Below are 19,890 nucleotides of genomic sequence, written 5' to 3' on the forward strand. Positions count from 1 at the left end.
TTACTAATTACCTTTCCTGTGATAATTTTTTTGTCTTACCCATCCCTATGTCAAATCTGTGAGCATATTGTTATGCTGGCTCTCAAGTGCTGGAGATGTGTTTTATTGGACACTGTCTATCTGTTTGTGACCATTTTAATTCTGTGGTGGATGCTTGTAATTTGGTGCATTGTCACTGAAACCTGATGTGGCAGAACTGAGCTATTAAAGGGACCATAACTAAAGTGTGGTGTGTGGCCCGCAAAATAATGGTGAGCCCCTCCTGCTGCTGTGCCATAGCTAGCAGAAAGCGTTCTCCTTGATGCTGTGTACGTTCTTTTGAGTGGCATCAGTGATGATCGTGGACAGACAAATAAATAAAATTCGCTTTGTTGGCACTTCAAACACAGCAGGAAACAAAATGAGCCACAGGGCTCTTATATGATGAAAGTATGGAAATTTATGCAAGTAACTTACATTTATGCAAGGGGAAGACGTGTATATAAATGTCTAGTGCAGCACCTGAAGGATGCACCCCAAGTCCTTGCCAAACAGACAAGACCAACATTTAATAGAGGAACAAAAAAGTATTTTCAAGTGTGTAATCTGATAACACAGTCAAGAGCAAAATCAAAATAAAAGCTGCTGGCGTCAGTTTAAATATATGAAAATAAACACTAAATAATCCAGTGAGGAAATTCTGTTTGGGATCAATTGTGCTTTAGTGTATTTTAGATCTAATATAAGTTTATACTTCAGGAAGTATCACACTTCATATTAAAAAATGCCATCTCTTTTTAACTTACTCTTTTAAGAAATTTGTATAATTTGGGGAATATTGAGAAACAAAGAGCTTGCTCCCAGTGTCTCAAATTGCTTGTCTGTATGTTTTTGTTTGTCCAGAGATGGATGATATGTTTTCCCATCGTGTTTTGTTATTTACTGTCCATGGTAAATGAACAAATATAAACCAAGTCAATGTGAGCCTGCTGCTTTTTTTTAACACGTTAATTTGACCCTGGAACAAGCTGTTTTTACAACATCTTCTTGAAGTGGTTTAATTGAAAATGGCTGCTGCCCCTCCCATTGACTTTTTAATTTATGTATTGTATAGTTATTTTTCATTACTTTGTCTCTCCTGCAGCAATGCATCTGCTCGGACTAAACTGGCAGTTACAGCCAGCAGACGGACACACCTTTAACAATGGGATAAGAACTGGATTGCCAGGGACTGATGATGTAGCAACAATGCCATCTGGAGGCAAAGGTGAGGTTACAGCTGCATCTTTTGCAGTCTATGGTCTTGGAAACTCAAGCCAAACTTTTCTCACGGTGCTGTTTGTAATAAATGTACTTCAGGAAGAGGTATGCAAAAATATTTATTTATGACCTCTACATTCTGCTGCAGTAATCCTATACTGACCTGGCTCTTTGCCTGGGTATAACCATCCAAATGCCTTCTCTACCTGTAGTAATTCACAAAAATCTTTAGACCCTGGACTCCAAGATACTAAATAAAGAGAATACTACCAAACGTCCCAGGAAAAAGAAAAGGCTAGACACAGCATCAAGAAAAGAAATGCACTGTACTGTCTGCAAGGAAAGTGGAGAGAGCTTTGGCCCCTGCTGGGACCACATTTTACAATCTTGTCCTGATTTAGGCAAAGCTCTTATTGAAGTTACTGGGAATGCTGCCTGAGTAAGGACAGCAGAATTTGACTCCCTAGTGAATAAGCTTCCTGTTAGTATTAGTAAAGGGCAGTAGAGGAGATTATTGAAGCAGTCATGCTCCATATTATTCCAGGGAGAAAATAGAGACAATGGATGATGATAAGTGGGAGTGGAGTAGCAGGCAATGAGGAAGAATGCAGCATGAGAACAGCACATTGTATAGTTAAGAGAGTAACAAATTCAAGAGAGCATATTTCATGTACTGGCTTGTAACAACCTTTGTTCAGAAACGAAAAACATACGTCTTTTTCTGTATGACTGAGTGCAAAACTTCCTTTTGCTCTATTTTTATACCTCTCTTTTTATTGATTATTATAGTGATGTTATTAGTAATAATCAACACTGATCATTGTTTCAAAGCATTTCACAGTTCACTCTCAGATTGCCCTGTGAAGCAAGAAGGTCAAATGAGCAAACTGAGACACTGAAAGGAGGAATGACTTGTGCAAAGCTGCAATATTAGTCAGTGGAAGTATTTTGGATACAGAACAGAACTGTGTGGCTCCTCTGACCTGTAGTTATGTGTTGGAATGTACACTATCACTGATCACTTCTGAGGTGAATGATATTGCAATGGGGGTGCCCAGTGCTCAAAGAGTAATAGAGTAGGAAGTATAGAAAAGCTGGATCTGAGGTTAATGCCTGGGACTGGAAAGCAGGAGAGCTGAGTCCAATTCTCAACTGTGCCATATTCCTGTGGTGAATCCTTAGGCATGCCTTTGTGCCTCGGTTTCCCCATATGTTAAACAGAGGTATTAATATTTACCTCACAAGGGTATTGTGAAGATGGACTTATTAATGGTGGCAAAACACTTTTAGTTCTTCAGATGAAGGTGTATGGGCTTTCAGAGTTGCTGAGCACCTTCAGCTCCTGCAGTTAATCTGAAGTTATAGTGCTAAGCACTTCTAAAAATTAGACCCTAAGTACGATGCAGAATTATCATATTATATCACTGTTACATTTTGTCCAGTGTATACAGGAGTGAGAGCCCCTATGTTACTAAATAGAAACATGAAGATCTTGTTGCTTTTACACGTTTTACTAAAGTGACTTAAATGTTAATAAAACCTTTGAAAAACAACACATTTAGGTAAGTATCCTTCCACCATTAAATATAATGAATGGCAGAATGTCTGAATGTAATGAATGACAGAAAAGCAGACCCTGATAGCAGAGAGGGTGTGAGCGGTTTTCTCCCCGCTCCCTTCATTTATATAATTTAAAGTTAATATTGCTAGTCCAGCACTTTTTAGGAAAGCCTCTGGCAGCTTTTCACATAACAGCCATTTCAGGTCTGCCCTTCCTGGCTGTGCAGAGTGACCTTTTATAATTGACATGGCTCAGGATGAAGCCAGTCTTTTTAAAACATTGGTCTTCCAAAGAAACCTTTAACCCTTCGTATGAAAACAGCCACTTACATGCAAGCTGTGTCATCACAGCGGGCAGGCCATTTAAAGGCAGTGCCACTTGTGGCAGTTGGAGGGGGGGAGAAGTTGCAGGGAGGGGAGGAACAAGCAGATATTTCTGACTGATCTGCCTGTCTCTTATCCCTGGGATAAATTCTGCTCTGAGTTTCACCAGTGTAAATCCAGAGGAACATAAATGATTTCACTAGTGTACACTGGCATAACTGAGAGCAGGAACTAGCCTTTTGATAATAAAATCATAATTCTTTATATTTATACACTGTAGCTCAGTGGAGGCTGGTGATGTCTGAACATGCTATAGCTAAATGAAAACAGGGCATGCTTACTGTTGCCTTAGAGTCCCAACGCTCATTTGAAAACTGGGGGATTTGAGGAGGAGGGCAAAGGGAAACTTTATTCCTTCATGCAGGTAGCAATGCAGGTTCTCTCCATAATACTGAAGTGAGCACTGGGTGATCTGACTATCTAACTCATTTGCCTGCCTACCATATTGCCAGGTAGAAGTGTAGTGTGTGGGTTACAGGTCTTGTCCTCAAGCCATATCCTGCAATCAGCAGCAAGTACAAGCCATGGATGCACATGCTTAAAGAATCAGTAAACTGCACCCACTCCACAGTGAATGCCCTTTGCCAGGAATCCTGCTGTGAATGGCAAGCATCTGTTTGCAGAAGCTGAGGATCTGCCCTGTAGTGTTTTTGTATACAAAAACAGTCTACAAATATTTCAAGGGAGTAAAAAAACTGATGATGGACAGATATCATTTAGCAGAGTAAAAAGAACTGGAATAATGGGGTGAAACTAATATAGGGGAAATATTGGCTGAATATCAGGAAAAGCTTCCTGACACTGAGGTCTATTAACCCTGTAGAACTGTCTCATAAGGAAATTGGTGGAAGCTTGGGACTATTAAAACTTAGACCGGGCAAACAATAATCACTGTACATTAGGGAATAAGCCTGCCATGGCAGAGCAATAGATTAAATGACCAATTAGAGCCTTTCCATTTCTGGATTCTCTGAGTCTGTGCCACAATGTGTCTTCAGTTTTAAAAATACTTTGGATGCTAGACACACATCTCCATAAAATGGGGACCAGCCATGTCCTTCTTAACTGACAGAATATACTGTGTGAAAATCAACCTTAATCATCCCTCTCTAAACAGGTGATGTTTTATGTAAACAAACTCCTTTGTCTGAGATTTAGAAAACCTTTCATTCTTTTATGACCTCATAATACATCTTCCCTAGTGTTACCACAATATTTTCTGTTTTATGTTACTAAAATTTACTGATAAATGACACACTGCCTTGACTTATCATTCTAAATGTAATTATTATTGATTGCATTATGTCATAATATTCCATTGTACTCGGCACCGTACAAACACATAATAAGAGACAATCTCTGCCCCAGAGATTTTACAGTCTAATAGTCATGGTAGACAAAGATAGGCTCATTCAAACAGACAATCAACATATAAGGGCAATAAATTAAGTAACCACCTCCATTTTCCCTAAATTATACTGTATTTAATCATTTACTTTGATAATGTTTTAGTCAAGATACACCATGTTTTGCTATGCAGGTTAATGTTATTAGGAGGCTACTGGGTAAATATACTGTAGGAGCAAATTAAAATGCAAGCAAGCAAAAATGCTGTAATTTGAATGCCATACAGGATTGCGAACCTGGTCTTCATAAATGCTCACATGCTGTGTTCCATCTTTGGAGGTGGATTGGGAAGGCAATGTAACCTGTATGATTTGATGTCTTAGTGGAAACAAAGCATTTGATTAAAATAAGAGACAACAGAATGTATAGGAGGTATTTTGTTTTATGTTATTTTGTTAGTGGCTGCAGCAGTAGTTTGTATAATTAAAGTCTATCTTGGTTACCTGTGTTATACCAACCGGAATGAAAGATGCATGTGGTGCTGCAAAAATTACTCACAGCATAATGTGTATTTTTTCTTGATTAAACATGCTGAACTCATAAATCTTAATTACATCTGCAGTGAAATGGTTTGCTAATAGTTCTGAAAAGGATGAGTCTTAACATACTATATCCACCAGAGCTTAGAGTTGTGTTTAGATTTTTAAATGAAGCAGGGGGTTAGTGGGGTGCCTATACTACCTAAACTCTTAAGGCCAAATTGTGCTTTGCCACAGTCAAACCCTTCGGAGCAGCCCTGGGCAGAGATTCTCCTTCCAGAGTTCCTTTCCGAACTAGTCCATGATCTCAGTTCCCTTCCCCCATGATGATATAGGCATGGGTGGTTAACCAACAAACTCCATGGATCAGTCAGTCCTGGGGGCCCTGTCCCTACTCTTGGCACCTTGAGAGTGTGGCTCTAGACTCTTGCCATCCCCAGGAATCTGACCAAGCCATGTCCCACCCTCCGTGCAGCTCCCCAGACTCATGGAGGTCCAAGGATATACGGTGCCTGCTGCAGAGGTGGCTGTCTCACTCATCTACCTAAGCAGAGGCAGATCACACACAAGGGTTCCCTCCATGTGTGGAATTAGGAGATGTGACCCAGTTCCTTTTGCAGTACAGCTGCCTATAGGTTGCAAAACTACAGGTAATACTGAGCCTGGAAACGTTGCCTCCTCTTCACTTCACAAAACAAGACTCGTTATTACAGGAGCTTCCTTCCTGTCACTGGAGTTCGGGTTGTGTCATATCAGCCTCTCCAGGCTAAACCCATATTTCCTAAAGTAAATTTATTTTATTTCGTTTGAAAAATATAGAATTTCCAGATGGATTTTGAGACAGTGTTTCATTTAATATTAGGAAACTCTTCGGGGTACGGTTTGTATGGAAGATGCTACCCTGATAAAGTTGCACTGCACTAATATTTCCATTGAAAAGGCTTGTACAGAAATATATCTTTCTAAATAAAATTAAAACTATCTTTTTCTCCTTTCAAAAGAGCCAGAGGGCCCAGCCATTTGATGGACAAAAGGCCAGCTATGTTTTAGGATGAAGATGGTACTCAAACCAGCCTCACTCTTACATTCATGCCTTTCAGCAAAACCCTCAGTGCAATGTATCTTTAACTCGGGCAGTGTCATTCTCACAAACTGTACCCCCAAAACATTGCAGTGCTAAATAAAGCAAACACACACATTTAAATAACAACAAACAGGAATGGAATAGGGAAACTAAATGATAAGGATAGGAAGGAAATATGTGTTTGCAGCTGAAATTTGGTAAGAGATGGAGAGATATACAAGAAGACTGTTCCAAACTGAAGAAGTTGCAAAGGAGAAGGCTCTCTCACCAACAATAGTGGTAAGAACATAAGAGCAGCCATACTGGGTCAGACCAAAGGTCCGTCTAGCCCAATATCCTGTCTTCCAACAGTGGCCAATGCCAGGTGCCCCAGGTCATCATCAAGTAATGCATTCCCTGTCACCCATTTCCAGCTTCTGGCAAACTAGGATAGCCATTGATGGGCCTATCCTCCATGAACTTATCTAGTTCTTTTTTGAACCCTGTTATAGTCTTGGCCTTCACAACATCCTCTGGCAAAGAGTTCCACAGGCTGACTGTGTGTTGTGTCAAAAATGGTATTTAATGACTGGTATTTAATGCAGATCCATAGCCACAGGTTAACAAGGCAGATCATTATGGATCCTCTGGAACTGTTGGGCTGCCAAATTAGTGATACGTGTTTCCCAATTAGTACAAAACCAAGAATTTACAGGGTCTCCATTAATGAAGTCAACAATTACTACCCTACAGCCTCATAGTTATTTCCTATTTAAGCATAGGACATTATATATAGCTGACATTAATTGACATTAACCTGATTTCATTCTTAGAGATACAAAGGATTGAATTGACAAGTGGTGTGAACTACCAACTTGAAGTGGTTCCCCCAGTTCAAGGGTGAGGGCGCATTGATGGAATGATGTGGAGAAGCTTGCTCTGCCACTGCTGTGTTGTTGTGTTCTTTGGATAAACAGAGGCTTTCGGAACTGTCAAATTGGCATCTCCAGTAAGCACTAGAGCAGACTTTAAAAAATGCACGTAGCAAAATAGTAATTTAACTGGGTAAATAATACACCTTTCAAAATGAATAAGTGTTATTTGGTGGCTAACAAGCTTATATATACAGGTACTTAAATACATGTTTGACTGAGAGATTGGAATAGCTCCCGTGGATTAGAAGAAGGAATATGCATTTAAAACTCTCTTTTATAAAGGTTTATGAAAAAGGAAAATCACAGTAAAAATGTTTAAATAACCATGACAGATTATGAGATAAACAAGCAAGCTTCGAGACAGCCACTCAGAGCATTGTTAATTCACACCAGGATTTATTTGTTCACAGTGGCAAGAGTTCGTCAGGTTGTCCTTACTTCTCGGTTTCCTCTCAGTTTATGTAACATCCAGAACTTTACTTAAATGCAGTTGATGGTCTTTGAATATGATCTGCAGTGGTCCATCGAGATAGAGAAGAGTCTAAAAATAGAGAGAAGGCGAGAGTGAGTCAGAGGGAGGGATGCACTCTCACTACATTAGGAGGTGAAGAAGACCGAAAGGAACTGCACTATGAAAAAGTTATAAAGTTTACTTAGAAATTCTCTAGAGGCTGTGGAAGAGACAGAGCTTTTAAGTGGGGCCATTAGTGCAAAATGTGTTACTGTGAATATAAAAGTTGCAGGGGGGGCAGAGTACAGTACTTTTAGTCCTAAAAATAAGGAAAACCTGATGAAGCCTCAGCCAGCCAGCCACTAAGAGGCTCAATGGTTAGATTGCCGTTGCCCCTTCAGAGTTCCCTGTTGTATCATGTTGGGACCAGATTTATTTTTAATGATGTTTCTAATCTGGGGAGAAAGAGACAGAGGGGCAAAGCACTAGGAGCTCAGTTCCACTCTCAGGTATAATAATTATAACATTACTGGCTTATATTTCTCTAATGCCTCCATTTGGGGATCTTAAAGCACTTTTCAAAAACTAGTGAAGTAAGCCTCCCAGCATCCCTGTGAGGTAGGCCAGTATTTCTGTCCACATTTTGCAGATAGGCTTCAAGAATTTAAACAACTTGACTGGGATCACACAGGAAGGCTGTGGGCAAAGCCAGAAATAGAACCCAGCTCTCTTCACTCCTAGTGCTGTGCCTTACCCACACTAATTAATTTGGCACTGAAAGTAAAAAAGCCATATTGCAGATACTTCACCTTTATGAAATTAATATCTATTTGCATCAGTCGTAATGAAAGGAATGTGCTGCTTTTCTACAAATAACCCATGTTTGCATAGATATGTAGGTGCAGGTATTTATCATTTACTTGCACCTGTTGTAGTTATTTTAGGGGAAACATGAATCAATAACATATAATCTCCAGAGATTTAAAAGCTTTGATTACTTAAACCTTTGTGGGAAAGCTTGTTAAATTTGCAAATGCAAGACTTATCTACACTTACAGCGTTGCAGTGAAGACGCTAATCCACTGTGTCAATGGGAGAAGCCATCTCATCAATATAGCGCTGTCTATACTGGGAGTTAGGTCGGTATAACTGCGTCGCTTAGGGGTATGGATTTTCTACACTCCCGAGAGACGTAGTTATACTGACATAAGTTTGTAGAGGCCAGGGCTTAGAGGCGACAAAACTACAACATGTCATGTGTAACAGTATTGATTAGATCTTTAAAACTGGACATGGGGATACATTTTGCATGCTGGGAAAAGCATTACACAGGGATCTGAGTTTAGGCCACTCAGGGTATGTATACACTGCAGCTGTGAGCAAGCTGGCATGCTAAAAATAACAGCTTGAGCTCTGACCTAAGGGGTAAGGTGGGCTTGTATTAGCCTGTATTAGCCTGTGCTAGCAACATCTACAGTGTTATTTTTAGCACACTCACTTGAGCTGAGCTAGCATGCGTCTGTCCACCCGGACTGGTAGGCATGTTCCCAGCCGCAGTGAAGACAAGTGGGGAGCACAACTAAAAGAGTATATTGAGTCCCCTTCCTCCTGACCAGTGCTTAGAAGGAGCCGATGAGCTACAGCGGCAGCTCTGTCTACAACTAGACATTGGGTCACCTCATGTGGTAAGGAAAAACGAAGAGTGACAATGGGGTCGTACTAGGAAACCTTCCCTTCAACTTCTCCCAACAACACCTAGTGAAAGGCCACTGTGGTCTGAGAAATGTCAATGTTAGCACCTCAGAACACACAGGTCCACAGGTAAATTGTATTTTTGCCTAATCAGCAGAATCTGCACTAACTTTTTAAGCAGATTAAACCAGATTAAGCAGATTTTAACCACTGGAAGTCTAATTAGGAAAAAGAAGATCATTTTATTTTAATGAAATTTTGAGGGAAAGAACTTTATTTTTTATGAATGACATTAATAAAGTAGACAAGGTGGGTGAAGTAATATCTTTTATAGGGCCAGGCTCTTTTGGTAGAAGAGACAAACTTTCAGGCTCCACGGAGCTCTTCTTCAGGTTTGGAGCTTCAAGACTTGACTCTTTCACCAACAGAAGTTGGTCCAAGAGAAGTTATCACCTCACCCACCTTGTCTCTGTCATATCCTTGTACCAATACAGCTACAACAAGACTGCAAACCATTAATAAAGTAGTTTGCCAGTAGGGGACATATCTAGAGCATTAAGGCCAAAGCTCCTATGGCCAAAGCTCCTTTCCCCTTGATGGCTGAAAATTTTGCCTCAGTTCACCTAACCTGCTGTGTTTGGCTGCTAGTCAAGTGGGCTGGTACAGCGTACTGGTAAGAAGTGGCCACTGGTACCGGCCCGTACACAGCCCACATTAAAGCGCTGCCAGAGCAGCGCTTTAATGTCGCTGCCCCTTTCCCACCCCCCAAGGCCGCCGACGGTGGTTTAGCGGGGGGTGGGGAGGGAGCAAAAGGGGCAGCTCCCCAGGGCCTGGCAATTTAAAAGGGCCCAGGGCTCCTGGCCACCGTGGCCAGAGCCCCGGGAGGCACGGGCTGGGCAGCATGGAATGGCTGGCTGGGGGAGGCTGACCCCAGCCCCTCCCCTTCTGCCCAAAGCCCCGCCCCTTCTGGAAGCCCAGAGTTGGGCCCCTGTACCAGTAAGTAATTTATCTGACTTTCACCCCGGTGCTAGTGAACTTTGAAAATGAACCACCCACACCTGGAAACACAAAGCACAGTTTCCTGAAGAAAAATTGAAAAGGTCAGGGCTAAATTCAACCAAAAGTCTTAAAACTGGAGCCTCAGTGGGAGGTATGTCCTTTATTAGTGGTAGTAATTAAATGTACTTGTAAAGTTACAATTTAAGGGAATGTAGACTCAGCAGATTGGGAAGCAAGGGTTATTAGCAGAAGCCATTGATAGCTCAAAACCATAATTATTTTCTATCATTTGTGGTGTAGTGTATAAGTTGCTTTAATAGACTATGCAGCAGTAATCTGCAGGAGAGACTGGTCTTCTTGCAGTTCAAATGAACTATGAGCTAATAGCACTGGTTACAAAATGAATGGGAATGAGATATAATGGCTTAGGCAATATACAGAATTCAGTTTTATTTTCTGTAGATAAAAATATGTGATGCAGAGTAATCTCTAAAGCAGATTTATGCAAAAAGCATTCTAACTTGTATTAAGTTTTAAAACTATTCTAATAAGACTTCATTTTTTATAGCTTGTTTTGCGGTATAATTTTATTGTTTCCCATTTTTGAGTTTTACATGTGAAATATAGTAACATTTTCAGAACTGATTATCAGATAATGCCTTTTGTGGATCAGTGTCATTTTTTATCATCCTTCTTGTTTAACTGGTTCAAATATTAGATACTTGTTATGGAAATGTACAATATCTCTAAATTTATATGAGCATTCTTCCATAGAGGTATAGCATCTGACTGGAAAATTGATTAGTAAAATATTGCTTTTAAAAACCAGCAGTTATAATCTTAGGGCATGTAATGAACTACCTGAAACTATCATTTCCTAAGTATTGACTTCACAGGGGAAGTTACAATTGCCTAATAAATAGTCTATCTGATGCAAATGGGGGCACCAATGATGGGAAAAAGTGTCAAAATTCTGAAGTGGATTTCAGCACACTGGAATCTCTGATCGTCAGAGGCTGGTCTGGGTTCCAGACCCAGCATCCATAGTACAATGTATAGCTTTCAAACAAGCTACATTGTAAATTACAGGACTCTTTTAGGTCCTGATCCAAAGCATATTGAAGTCAGTAAAAATGTCCAGTGGCTTTGGATCAGTCTCTTATATATTCATGAAGAAATTCAGCTTGAAAAAAGCACAAAGCAAATAATTAAGTGATTTGGCACTTTGTGTAATGAGTTAGGACACTTGGAAGGCACGTGGACTCATTTGTGGGTCTCTCTCTATCTTCATTCCTCATGGCTCCTGCCATGTTAAAAATACTACTTCTCTAGTACTTCCTGCAGCACTGGCCACAAAGCAGAACTACTTCTACGCTGTGACACATTTGGAAGTTTCACAAACAAGCTTCTGCATGGTGGGTCACTGGGTTATTTGAGGGTATTTGAGCAGTAGATGTGGTTGATAGGCATATAAATATCTTCACTCTGAATGCAACAGATTATTTGCAGAAGAGACAATTTTTAAAACTTGGAATTTGTCCACATTTTGTCATTGTTACTTAAAGCAGAAGGGTGGACTAGTTCTTGAAGCAGATGATTGGAAGCCAGGATTCCTGGGTTCACTTCCCATCTCTGCCACTGATTCTGGGTGATATTACACAAGTTATTTAGTTTCTCTGTACCACATTTCCTTATATGCAAGATGAAGGTGATACTGCTTGAACTGCAGTGTTGTGAGGTTTAGTTCATTAATGTGAGTAAGGCTCTTTGAGATCCCCTGATGAAAAACTATAGATCTACAAAGTTAGTAGTATTCTGACTCATAACCTTTCTCAATGGGTGTGACACTTCCCAGAGATACCTGGGATTGTGAAACAGGTTTGTCTGTGCCTTCTGTTGCTCAGCTCTCTGAAACCAACAGCCTCTGGCAACACTAGCCCTGCCTTTCAGGTCCCCACAGACTTCTTCCTCTCTGTGCAGTCTAATGGTAGGACACACCAACCCCCAAGTCCCTGGAGCACTCCCTTGCAGTGTCCAGCCCTTAACTACTGTACACTCATAGAAATTACCAGGTAAGCTGTCCCCAAAGGAACAGTGCACACACCAGTTTGTTTGATTCAGCTGAGGTTTAGCTACAAGATAACTTCACTGCATTGAGATATACCTATAGTTAAAATAGTCATAAGTTTATTATTAAAGGCAAAGATTTAAGTGAGTAACGATAATGGAAACAGAAATGGCTATATATAAAACAGCAACATAAAATGCAAACCTGGGTGAATGCTTATAAGTGGTTACCTTTCCTATAAAATAAAGAATTTTTCCCTCCAAGGGTTCAGTCTTTTGGCAGAGATAGCTGGTTTTCAGTCAAACCAGGATCCAAGCGCTCATGAACACTCTTCCCCCCCCCCCCCCGCCCCCGCGCCCCCCCCCACACGCATCGTTCTTCAAGGTGTTTCCTCAGTAAATGGATAACAAAATGTGTTTTTGCTTCTCCTTATATTTCCCAAAATTCATTGTTCTTGTCCTCAAAGTCGGTATGGTACCCATGATTCCCTTCCTAGTATGCTGGCTCCAAGTTGCCTTCATAGCTTCCTGTTGACTCCATATGCAAAACCAGGCTTCCACTGTGTTGACTTACAATGCTTAATCTACATATGAGGCAAAGCGGACAGATGAATCCATGTCGCTTTGTCTGGCAAAACCTGTTTGTCAACCCTGCCTGGGACATCAATTTTAAAATATGTTGTAAGTACATATACACAACTTCTGAAATATCATCCAGACACACACTTCATAATGATTTTGAGAATCAGTATAACGTAAGTTTGTGTTAGGTGCCTCACTCTACCCTCTTTACATAAATACTATAAAAGCTGTGTACTAGGTGTGGTATGTTTGTCAAGCCTGATAGAAGTTGCTGTTATAGAAGACCAGCTGACACCAAAAGGCCTGTCACAATGGGCATAAGATGTCTCATCAGGATAACATGTCACTCTGGGACAGAAACACGGGCACTTTACTGGACATCATGTTAATTCCTTTTACTCCATTTGCAGTCCATGCACTCTTGCAGTTTCCCCTGCTTTTTCTCTAGTGCCCTAATATTACTGAAGACCTGTTAACCTCGAACATTCAAAAAGACATGGACTATTAAAAACTACAGTTTAAAGATTAACAGTTCTTACTCAAAGCATTCTTTTTACTGTTTAAAGACATTGCCCATATAACATCTCTAAGAGGTTTTTCATTACATGCAAGCGTAAGTACCAGGAGCCTCGGTAATTTGGAATTTAAAATTGAAATCATGCTGAAGTAGCTATTACAGTTAAAACAATAAAGACAGAGCAGGTGTTTGGTACTTACCTGCTGGGTTTACATGCAGGTCCATGCTATGCTGTTATGTCCTTCCTGAAAGCACTGTCTCCAGAGGCTGGCATTGGCAAAAATGTCCATAAAGTGCTGGAAACTGATTCACTGGTATTCAGGGATCCTTTCCAGATATGGTATCTTCTAAGAATAACATTGTACTGTGGTAGAAATATGGGCAAAAGAGCTAAGCTCATGATGGATATAAGTAGTATGTGTTTCCTTGAATTTCATGTATCACTACCACCCAATACCTAGTTGTAATTAAAGCCACCAAGAAGTAGATTTAGATGTTCATGAGCATAATAGATCTTCTCTGTGGTTTTCTGACCTTTATTTAATTTATTTTAATAACTTGGCACTCATTACCATGGCATCTGGGCACATCATACACTAAAGCAAATATCAATGTATGCTGGAAATTGGGGGCATTGCTACTCTCCTCTCTCTTCCCCTATTGACCATTTGCCCAACAGAAATGTCTGAAGTGTAGGACAACTAAACATAATGCCAGACCCAACCACATAAGGCTTTGCTGAATGGATGAGCTTTCACTATGTTCTGAAGGCTAACCGTTTCATGGATAGAGAGCCAGAGGTGGTCTACTGGAAAGGTCTTGCCTCTTGTTTTCAATAATGCATATCTAGGGATTATCAGCAAGTGGAATTCAACCGGCTGCAGCCAATAAATTTGTGCACGGGGGAAAGAAATGGATTTTCATGTAGCCAGATCCCAAGCTATATGGGCCTTTCAAAGGTTATCAAACTCTTTTTTCTATCTCATTATTAATGTGTTTCCTTTTATACGTGATTATTGTTAGTTTATGGAGAGGGGCTTAATGGACCTGTTTAATGTATGAAATCTGACTAATGAAGTCTGCAATCAGTGAGTTTACATTGAAATTACCCCTTTATAATTATTTCCTGGTTATTTTTATATCTTGGTCACATTAAGGATGTGGCTGAAAAGAGCACAAAGAGATTTATATGTGCTTAGCTGGCTCTCTGCTCTTATTATACTTGATCAGTAAAGAGAAATCACAGAATTAAAAGTGGTGGGGGAAAAGCTGTATGCAAGTTTCAGATGCTCTAAGGGGAGGAATTTATAGCTTATTTAAAATCTAAGGGTCAGAGAAAGCAATGGAGTTGCACAAATGTAAATGAAGGGAGAAACCGATCTTTAAAATGTTAAGCTTTGTTTTAAAGGGTTTAAAATTGCCACAGTGGTTCATCATAAATGGCATTACCAGAAATGCCTGTATTTCTAGAAAAAAATCTCACCTGGCTAATACTTGTTCCTGTCTTCTAGGACCTTGGGCCACTAGAAACAGCAGCATAGATAGCGGGGAAGCAGAGGTCGGACGCAGAGTTACCCAGGAAGTACCACCTGGAGTATTCTGGCGGTCTCAAATCCATATCAGCCAGCCGCAGTTCGTGAAGTTCAATATCTCCTTAGGAAAGGATGCTCTTTTTGGTGTTTATATAAGAAGAGGACTTCCACCATCACATGCCCAGGTACTGTATGACTATGCTTAATGGATTTAAAAGCCAAAAGATAAAAGTACTGATGATCTAATGGCAATTAGTTTTAGGTGGTAAGGGTTTGTGCTTTTGAAGCTGAGGATCATTGGTTCTTCCCCAGTGCCTCATGGCTCTGATTTACTCAGAGCCCTGGAGTTGCTTGTTTGCAACAATGGCTTTGTTACAGATTGGCATCCTCTAACAATAGATTATTTACAGGAGTGACAATTTTTCTTTTAACTTGGAATAAATAAAGGTTGTTTTCCTGCAATCTTTATAATGTCACCCTTTTTAAAAATTAACATCTGCAGTTTGCCATTGTCAGCTTAAAATACTAGTGATGGAAATTCAGAGCATAAATCTGCGCTGTTGTGCTGTAAATCAGAAATAAAATCCACGGAGGTCGTTGAAATTACACTAGTGAATAGATGGTGGGAGATTAGAATCAGGCCCACTATCTCAGAGTAACATACCGTAGGTGATTGGAATGCTCTAAAAAGAAGAGACCGTCACAAGCCTGATTCTCCCCTCATGTGCTGGTATAAATCAGGAGTAGTCTGGGAGGTTATATAGATGCTGACCTAGTGTATGTGAGAAGATATTCAGGCCCAGACAGGGTCTTCATAAGGGACTTGCTGCTTTGACTTGCTGAAGAAAATCAGTTGGCAGAGTTTGGATAACTGGAAGTTTTCTATTCCACCACCACTAGCACATGTTGTTCAGATGTGGGTTTTCATGGTTATTTTTGTCAGTGTTGGGTTAATTTTAATCCCCTTTTCCCAATGACTCTACGCAGGCCTCTTCCATCACTAGGTCACTAAGCTATGTATGCAGATTTGCATTTTCCCTTTCAGGTATGGAGTTAAGTCTGGTGCTTGTCTTGCATTTCTTACAAACAACTGTAGTGAAAACTCATCAGTCCCTCATTTTTATGCTGACCCCATAATACAGAGCAATGGGCACTCAATAAAAATAATGGCTAACAAATTTAGAAAAAAATATAAGCAACTATTTCTTCAGAAGATGTGTAGTGAGAATTTGGAATTCATTGCTGTAGGAGGGCATATAGTCACCGCTGAGATTTGATTCAAATAGCTGGAAAATTTTGGCCAGATCCAAAGCCCATTAAAGTCAATGGAAAGATTCCCATTTACTTTGATGAGGTTTGGCTCAGACTCCTCATGAGCAATAATATGTTTTGTAGCGATGCATGCCAAGAAAAAAAGAAACCCCCATTCTTCAGGGAATGAGCAAAAGCACAGATGACTACCAATTTCAGGAAGGGATTCTTTCACTCATGTGCAGCCTTGAAAATTAGCTCTTAGTACAAAGACTTTTTCCTTAAATTTAGAAAGATTAACTTGACATTTGAGTTCTGGAGAGCAAGTGCAGAAATCTAAAAATCCCTCTTGGGAATGCCCCCATTTGACATTCCTAGACACTTAGCCCCAATTGGCAAAGAATTTCTGAGTTACATTTTTTCATTTGCCAAAGCAGAGTGGAGTTACACAGATTTGTATATGGTTACATTACATGATTTTAGTTGCAAACCCCCACCACCACCACCACACACACACACAGCACAAAGAGTGAATAAATGAATTTTCTATGGGAAACTACACTGGAGTCTGAAGATTCTGATTTATGGGCTAGTTCTGCAGTCGTTCCACAGCCATAAGACTAGGGGCCAGGAACGATGCGCACTACTATATTCAAGAGATTACGACCACCACATCTACATAATCCAAGAGCAAATGGCCCTGTGGTTGTCTAACCACCATTCCCCTCTGTGGTGGCCTCTACTGAAATGTGCTCCCTTCCCCCCAATGCAGCCACTCTACAAATAACAAGAAATTCTTAAATCTTACAGAAGCAGGAAGCCTGCAAAACAATCAGCAGGTCTGCTAGATTGCCAGGAAGTAAAGCCCAGCAGACAGAAAACAAATAGTAGGGGTCAGTGATCAGATTTGCATGTGAAAGATTAACATTGGGGTTCCTTGAAGTTTTGTACTACAAGAGGGCTGCCTGGGGAGATTCCAGAAGATTGCTGCCCCATTCTCACCTATTCTTGGACATCTCCATGAAGGGTGGGAGGTGGCCAAGGAAATGAGTTCCAAAGGCAGGGACCCTTTTCTGAGACAGCCTTGATTGTTGCACTGGCAATTCAGTCCCATGAACTTGACAGCAAGAAAATTTGCATTTGAAATGAATTACCCAATAGAGTAAGAATGAAATGTGGTTAGTCAAATAACTGGGTTCTAAATCATTCAGCTTCTTAGAGATTTTTACCACTCCTTTTAATTCCCCCAGGAAATCAACAGGGAGTCAGTGCAGACACTAAGCTAGGATGTCATGTGCTCACAGTGACCTGCCCTTTTCAGGAGCAACCAAAGCTCCAGGAAGATTTCAAATGTAACCTTAAGTAAGAGTGAATTGTCATTGTCTGCTAGGAGGAGACAAAGGCATGGACGACTCTTGCAATAGCCCTGTTAGGAAGGAATTGATAGTTTATTAATTCAAGCTGAATTTTACATGTTACTGCCCTGCAATCAAGTGTATCTAAGGTTCTGTGTTTCAGAAAAGACTATGACCAGGTGGAATCCTCCTCCTCCTATTCTCAACACAGCACCAACATACCAGATCCAAAACTCACATCCTTTATTGTTATCTTAAATAATTAAAAACAGCAACCCCATAAGTCTCAGCCTAAGCTTCCTTCTCTGCATGGTTTCTACCTACAGGACCTTTCTTTCCCAGTCTCTAGTTAGAACTCCCCAAGAAGAAACTCCTGCCCTTTTTTAACCCTGGACAGAGTTAACAAAATCTACGTGCATGATCCTCAGAAATTACTCAGCATCTTCATGCAGGGCGTTAGCATTGGACAATAGGAAGACTCAGCAGAAAAGTCCCATATCCTTATGCAGGATCCTAAATCCTGCCAGCCTGATGCAGAGAGAAATGATTTTAGAGAAAAGAAAAGAGCCTGCTACACATCTGAACTTTAGAAGAGTAGCCTTGTTCTGATTCCAGAAAGGAGCAAGGATTTCTGTATTAATGAAAATAATCTGAATTTGACATCAGATGATGTGCTAAAGTTGTATTTTAAAATCCTTGTTACTGCAAGTTAAGGACTTGAGCAGTAAAAGCAGTGAACAAGTTCACTTGACAGTTCATCACTGATCAGTGTTGATATGTCAAGCCAAGTAAAATCCTTAGTGGGAACAAGTCAATAATCAGCAAATTAGGTACATGATTACCCTGAGACAACAAGATGCAGCTCTTGTCTGAGAGCCCTGCTGAGATTTAACCTTCTCAGTATTACTGTTTAGCAAATATTCCAAACGCCTAGTTTAGTCAGTCAAACAGCCTGGTGTAATACTGTGGCTAGGGAATGGAGCTCTGGAGGGGGGACATACAGACGGAAATGCAGGCTTGTATGGCAAGTGAGCTAGAAATAAAAGCACTCACTATATTTTCAAGAAAGATTTTTCCAGACTATGTAGTGGTACAGCCATGTAACAAAACATTCATAACCCCCTTAAAAAGTGGCGCTTAAATGGTGGAAAGCAAATGGATAAAAGGCTGCACACTGGATAATATTTGGAGAAGAAATGATAAATCTCTTGGATTAAGCACGTATATGCTGCTTATATAGTGATCCAAGCAAACATTGATATTACTGCTCATCTGCAGACTATTTCAAATGATAGCATGAAAAAGTAAGTTTATAGAAATACTATTAGGAATGCTTGGCCAAGGCAATCCACCGGAGCATATTACATCCCTTTCCCACGTAGTATCTTCTTTGCAAAAATCTCTCTTGTGTGGGTGAGTAAACCACTTGTGTTTTCAATTAGAAGTGAGACTAGCTGGAAACAATTTGAATAGCGGGACAGCCAGGATGTTCTCTTGCTTCATAAACACCACTGATATTTTCATATTTTTCATGGTCCCAGCAGTCATAGATCAGAATGATATCATTCTCATCAGTTCAGTCTCTGTTATATGTCACGCTTTGCTCTGACTTATGCTGCTTACATTATGTTACACTGAATCATGTACATTCAAATATTAAAGTAAATTGTTTGATTGGCTGTCAGCTTGGATATCAGATGGCTGGTGGGTGGGTATTTTAATGCATAATCAACAATTTGGATGTTTATGAAGTACTAATTTTAAAACACTTTGCAAACAAGTTTTTCCCCCCCAACACATGTTGTTCAGATCTAGTTTGTGCTGAGTAGATCTTATGAAGTTTTGGCATGAGGATGAGTTCTCGCCACAATATCTAAATCTATATCTGGATTTTGAACACTTGTGATGTTCGTGAATTTTTAACTCCATGTTTTGGTTCATCCCATTATTAAAATAGGGTCTATTTGAAAAATCTGGGTTTATATCCTGATTTCAAACACTCTTGGAGTTTGGTTTGGACTCATCTGTAATTTGGAAGTGCAACCAGGTATCAGGCTTTAGGACACTATGTGTGGAGTTGCAAAGCTATTTTGCTGACTCACACTGGCTGCCAGAGCAGGTGGGTCTCATTAGCTATTCTCAGAAGTATAAGAGAGAGGGATGAGATGCCTTGAAAGGAAACATTGTAGGGACAAATTGCTCAGGTAGAACTCGGGTTAACATTGAGGTCTGTAAATACAGATATGCTTCAGGACTTTCTTACATAGGGTAAAAAAACAAGAGCAAACCCAAGGAAAGGGTAAATTTGGAAAATTAACTCATTGTATTGTGGCCTCCTTTTTACAGGAGGCCTGATCTGTATAAAGCACTCCCCTCA

The 19,890-nt window shown here is 40.2% G+C and overlaps 1 protein-coding gene across 13 annotated transcripts in view; it reads left to right on the plus strand.

The window, feature by feature from the left end:
* The window catches only part of TENM2 (teneurin transmembrane protein 2), a 1,431,609-nt gene that overhangs the window by 1,256,516 nt on the left and 155,203 nt on the right, over nucleotides 1-19,890 (plus strand). For all 13 annotated transcript variants that reach the window (XM_074960653.1, XM_074960654.1, XM_074960659.1 and 10 more), the window contains 2 exons: nucleotides 1,124-1,246; nucleotides 14,887-15,092. In XM_074960653.1, the coding sequence (XP_074816754.1) occupies nucleotides 1,124-1,246; nucleotides 14,887-15,092 (329 nt within the window). The remainder of the gene's footprint in view (nucleotides 1-1,123; nucleotides 1,247-14,886; nucleotides 15,093-19,890) is intronic.

This window comes from Natator depressus, chromosome 8, assembly GCF_965152275.1.
Source record: "Natator depressus isolate rNatDep1 chromosome 8, rNatDep2.hap1, whole genome shotgun sequence".
In the NCBI taxonomy this organism is placed as follows: Eukaryota; Metazoa; Chordata; order Testudines; family Cheloniidae; genus Natator; species Natator depressus.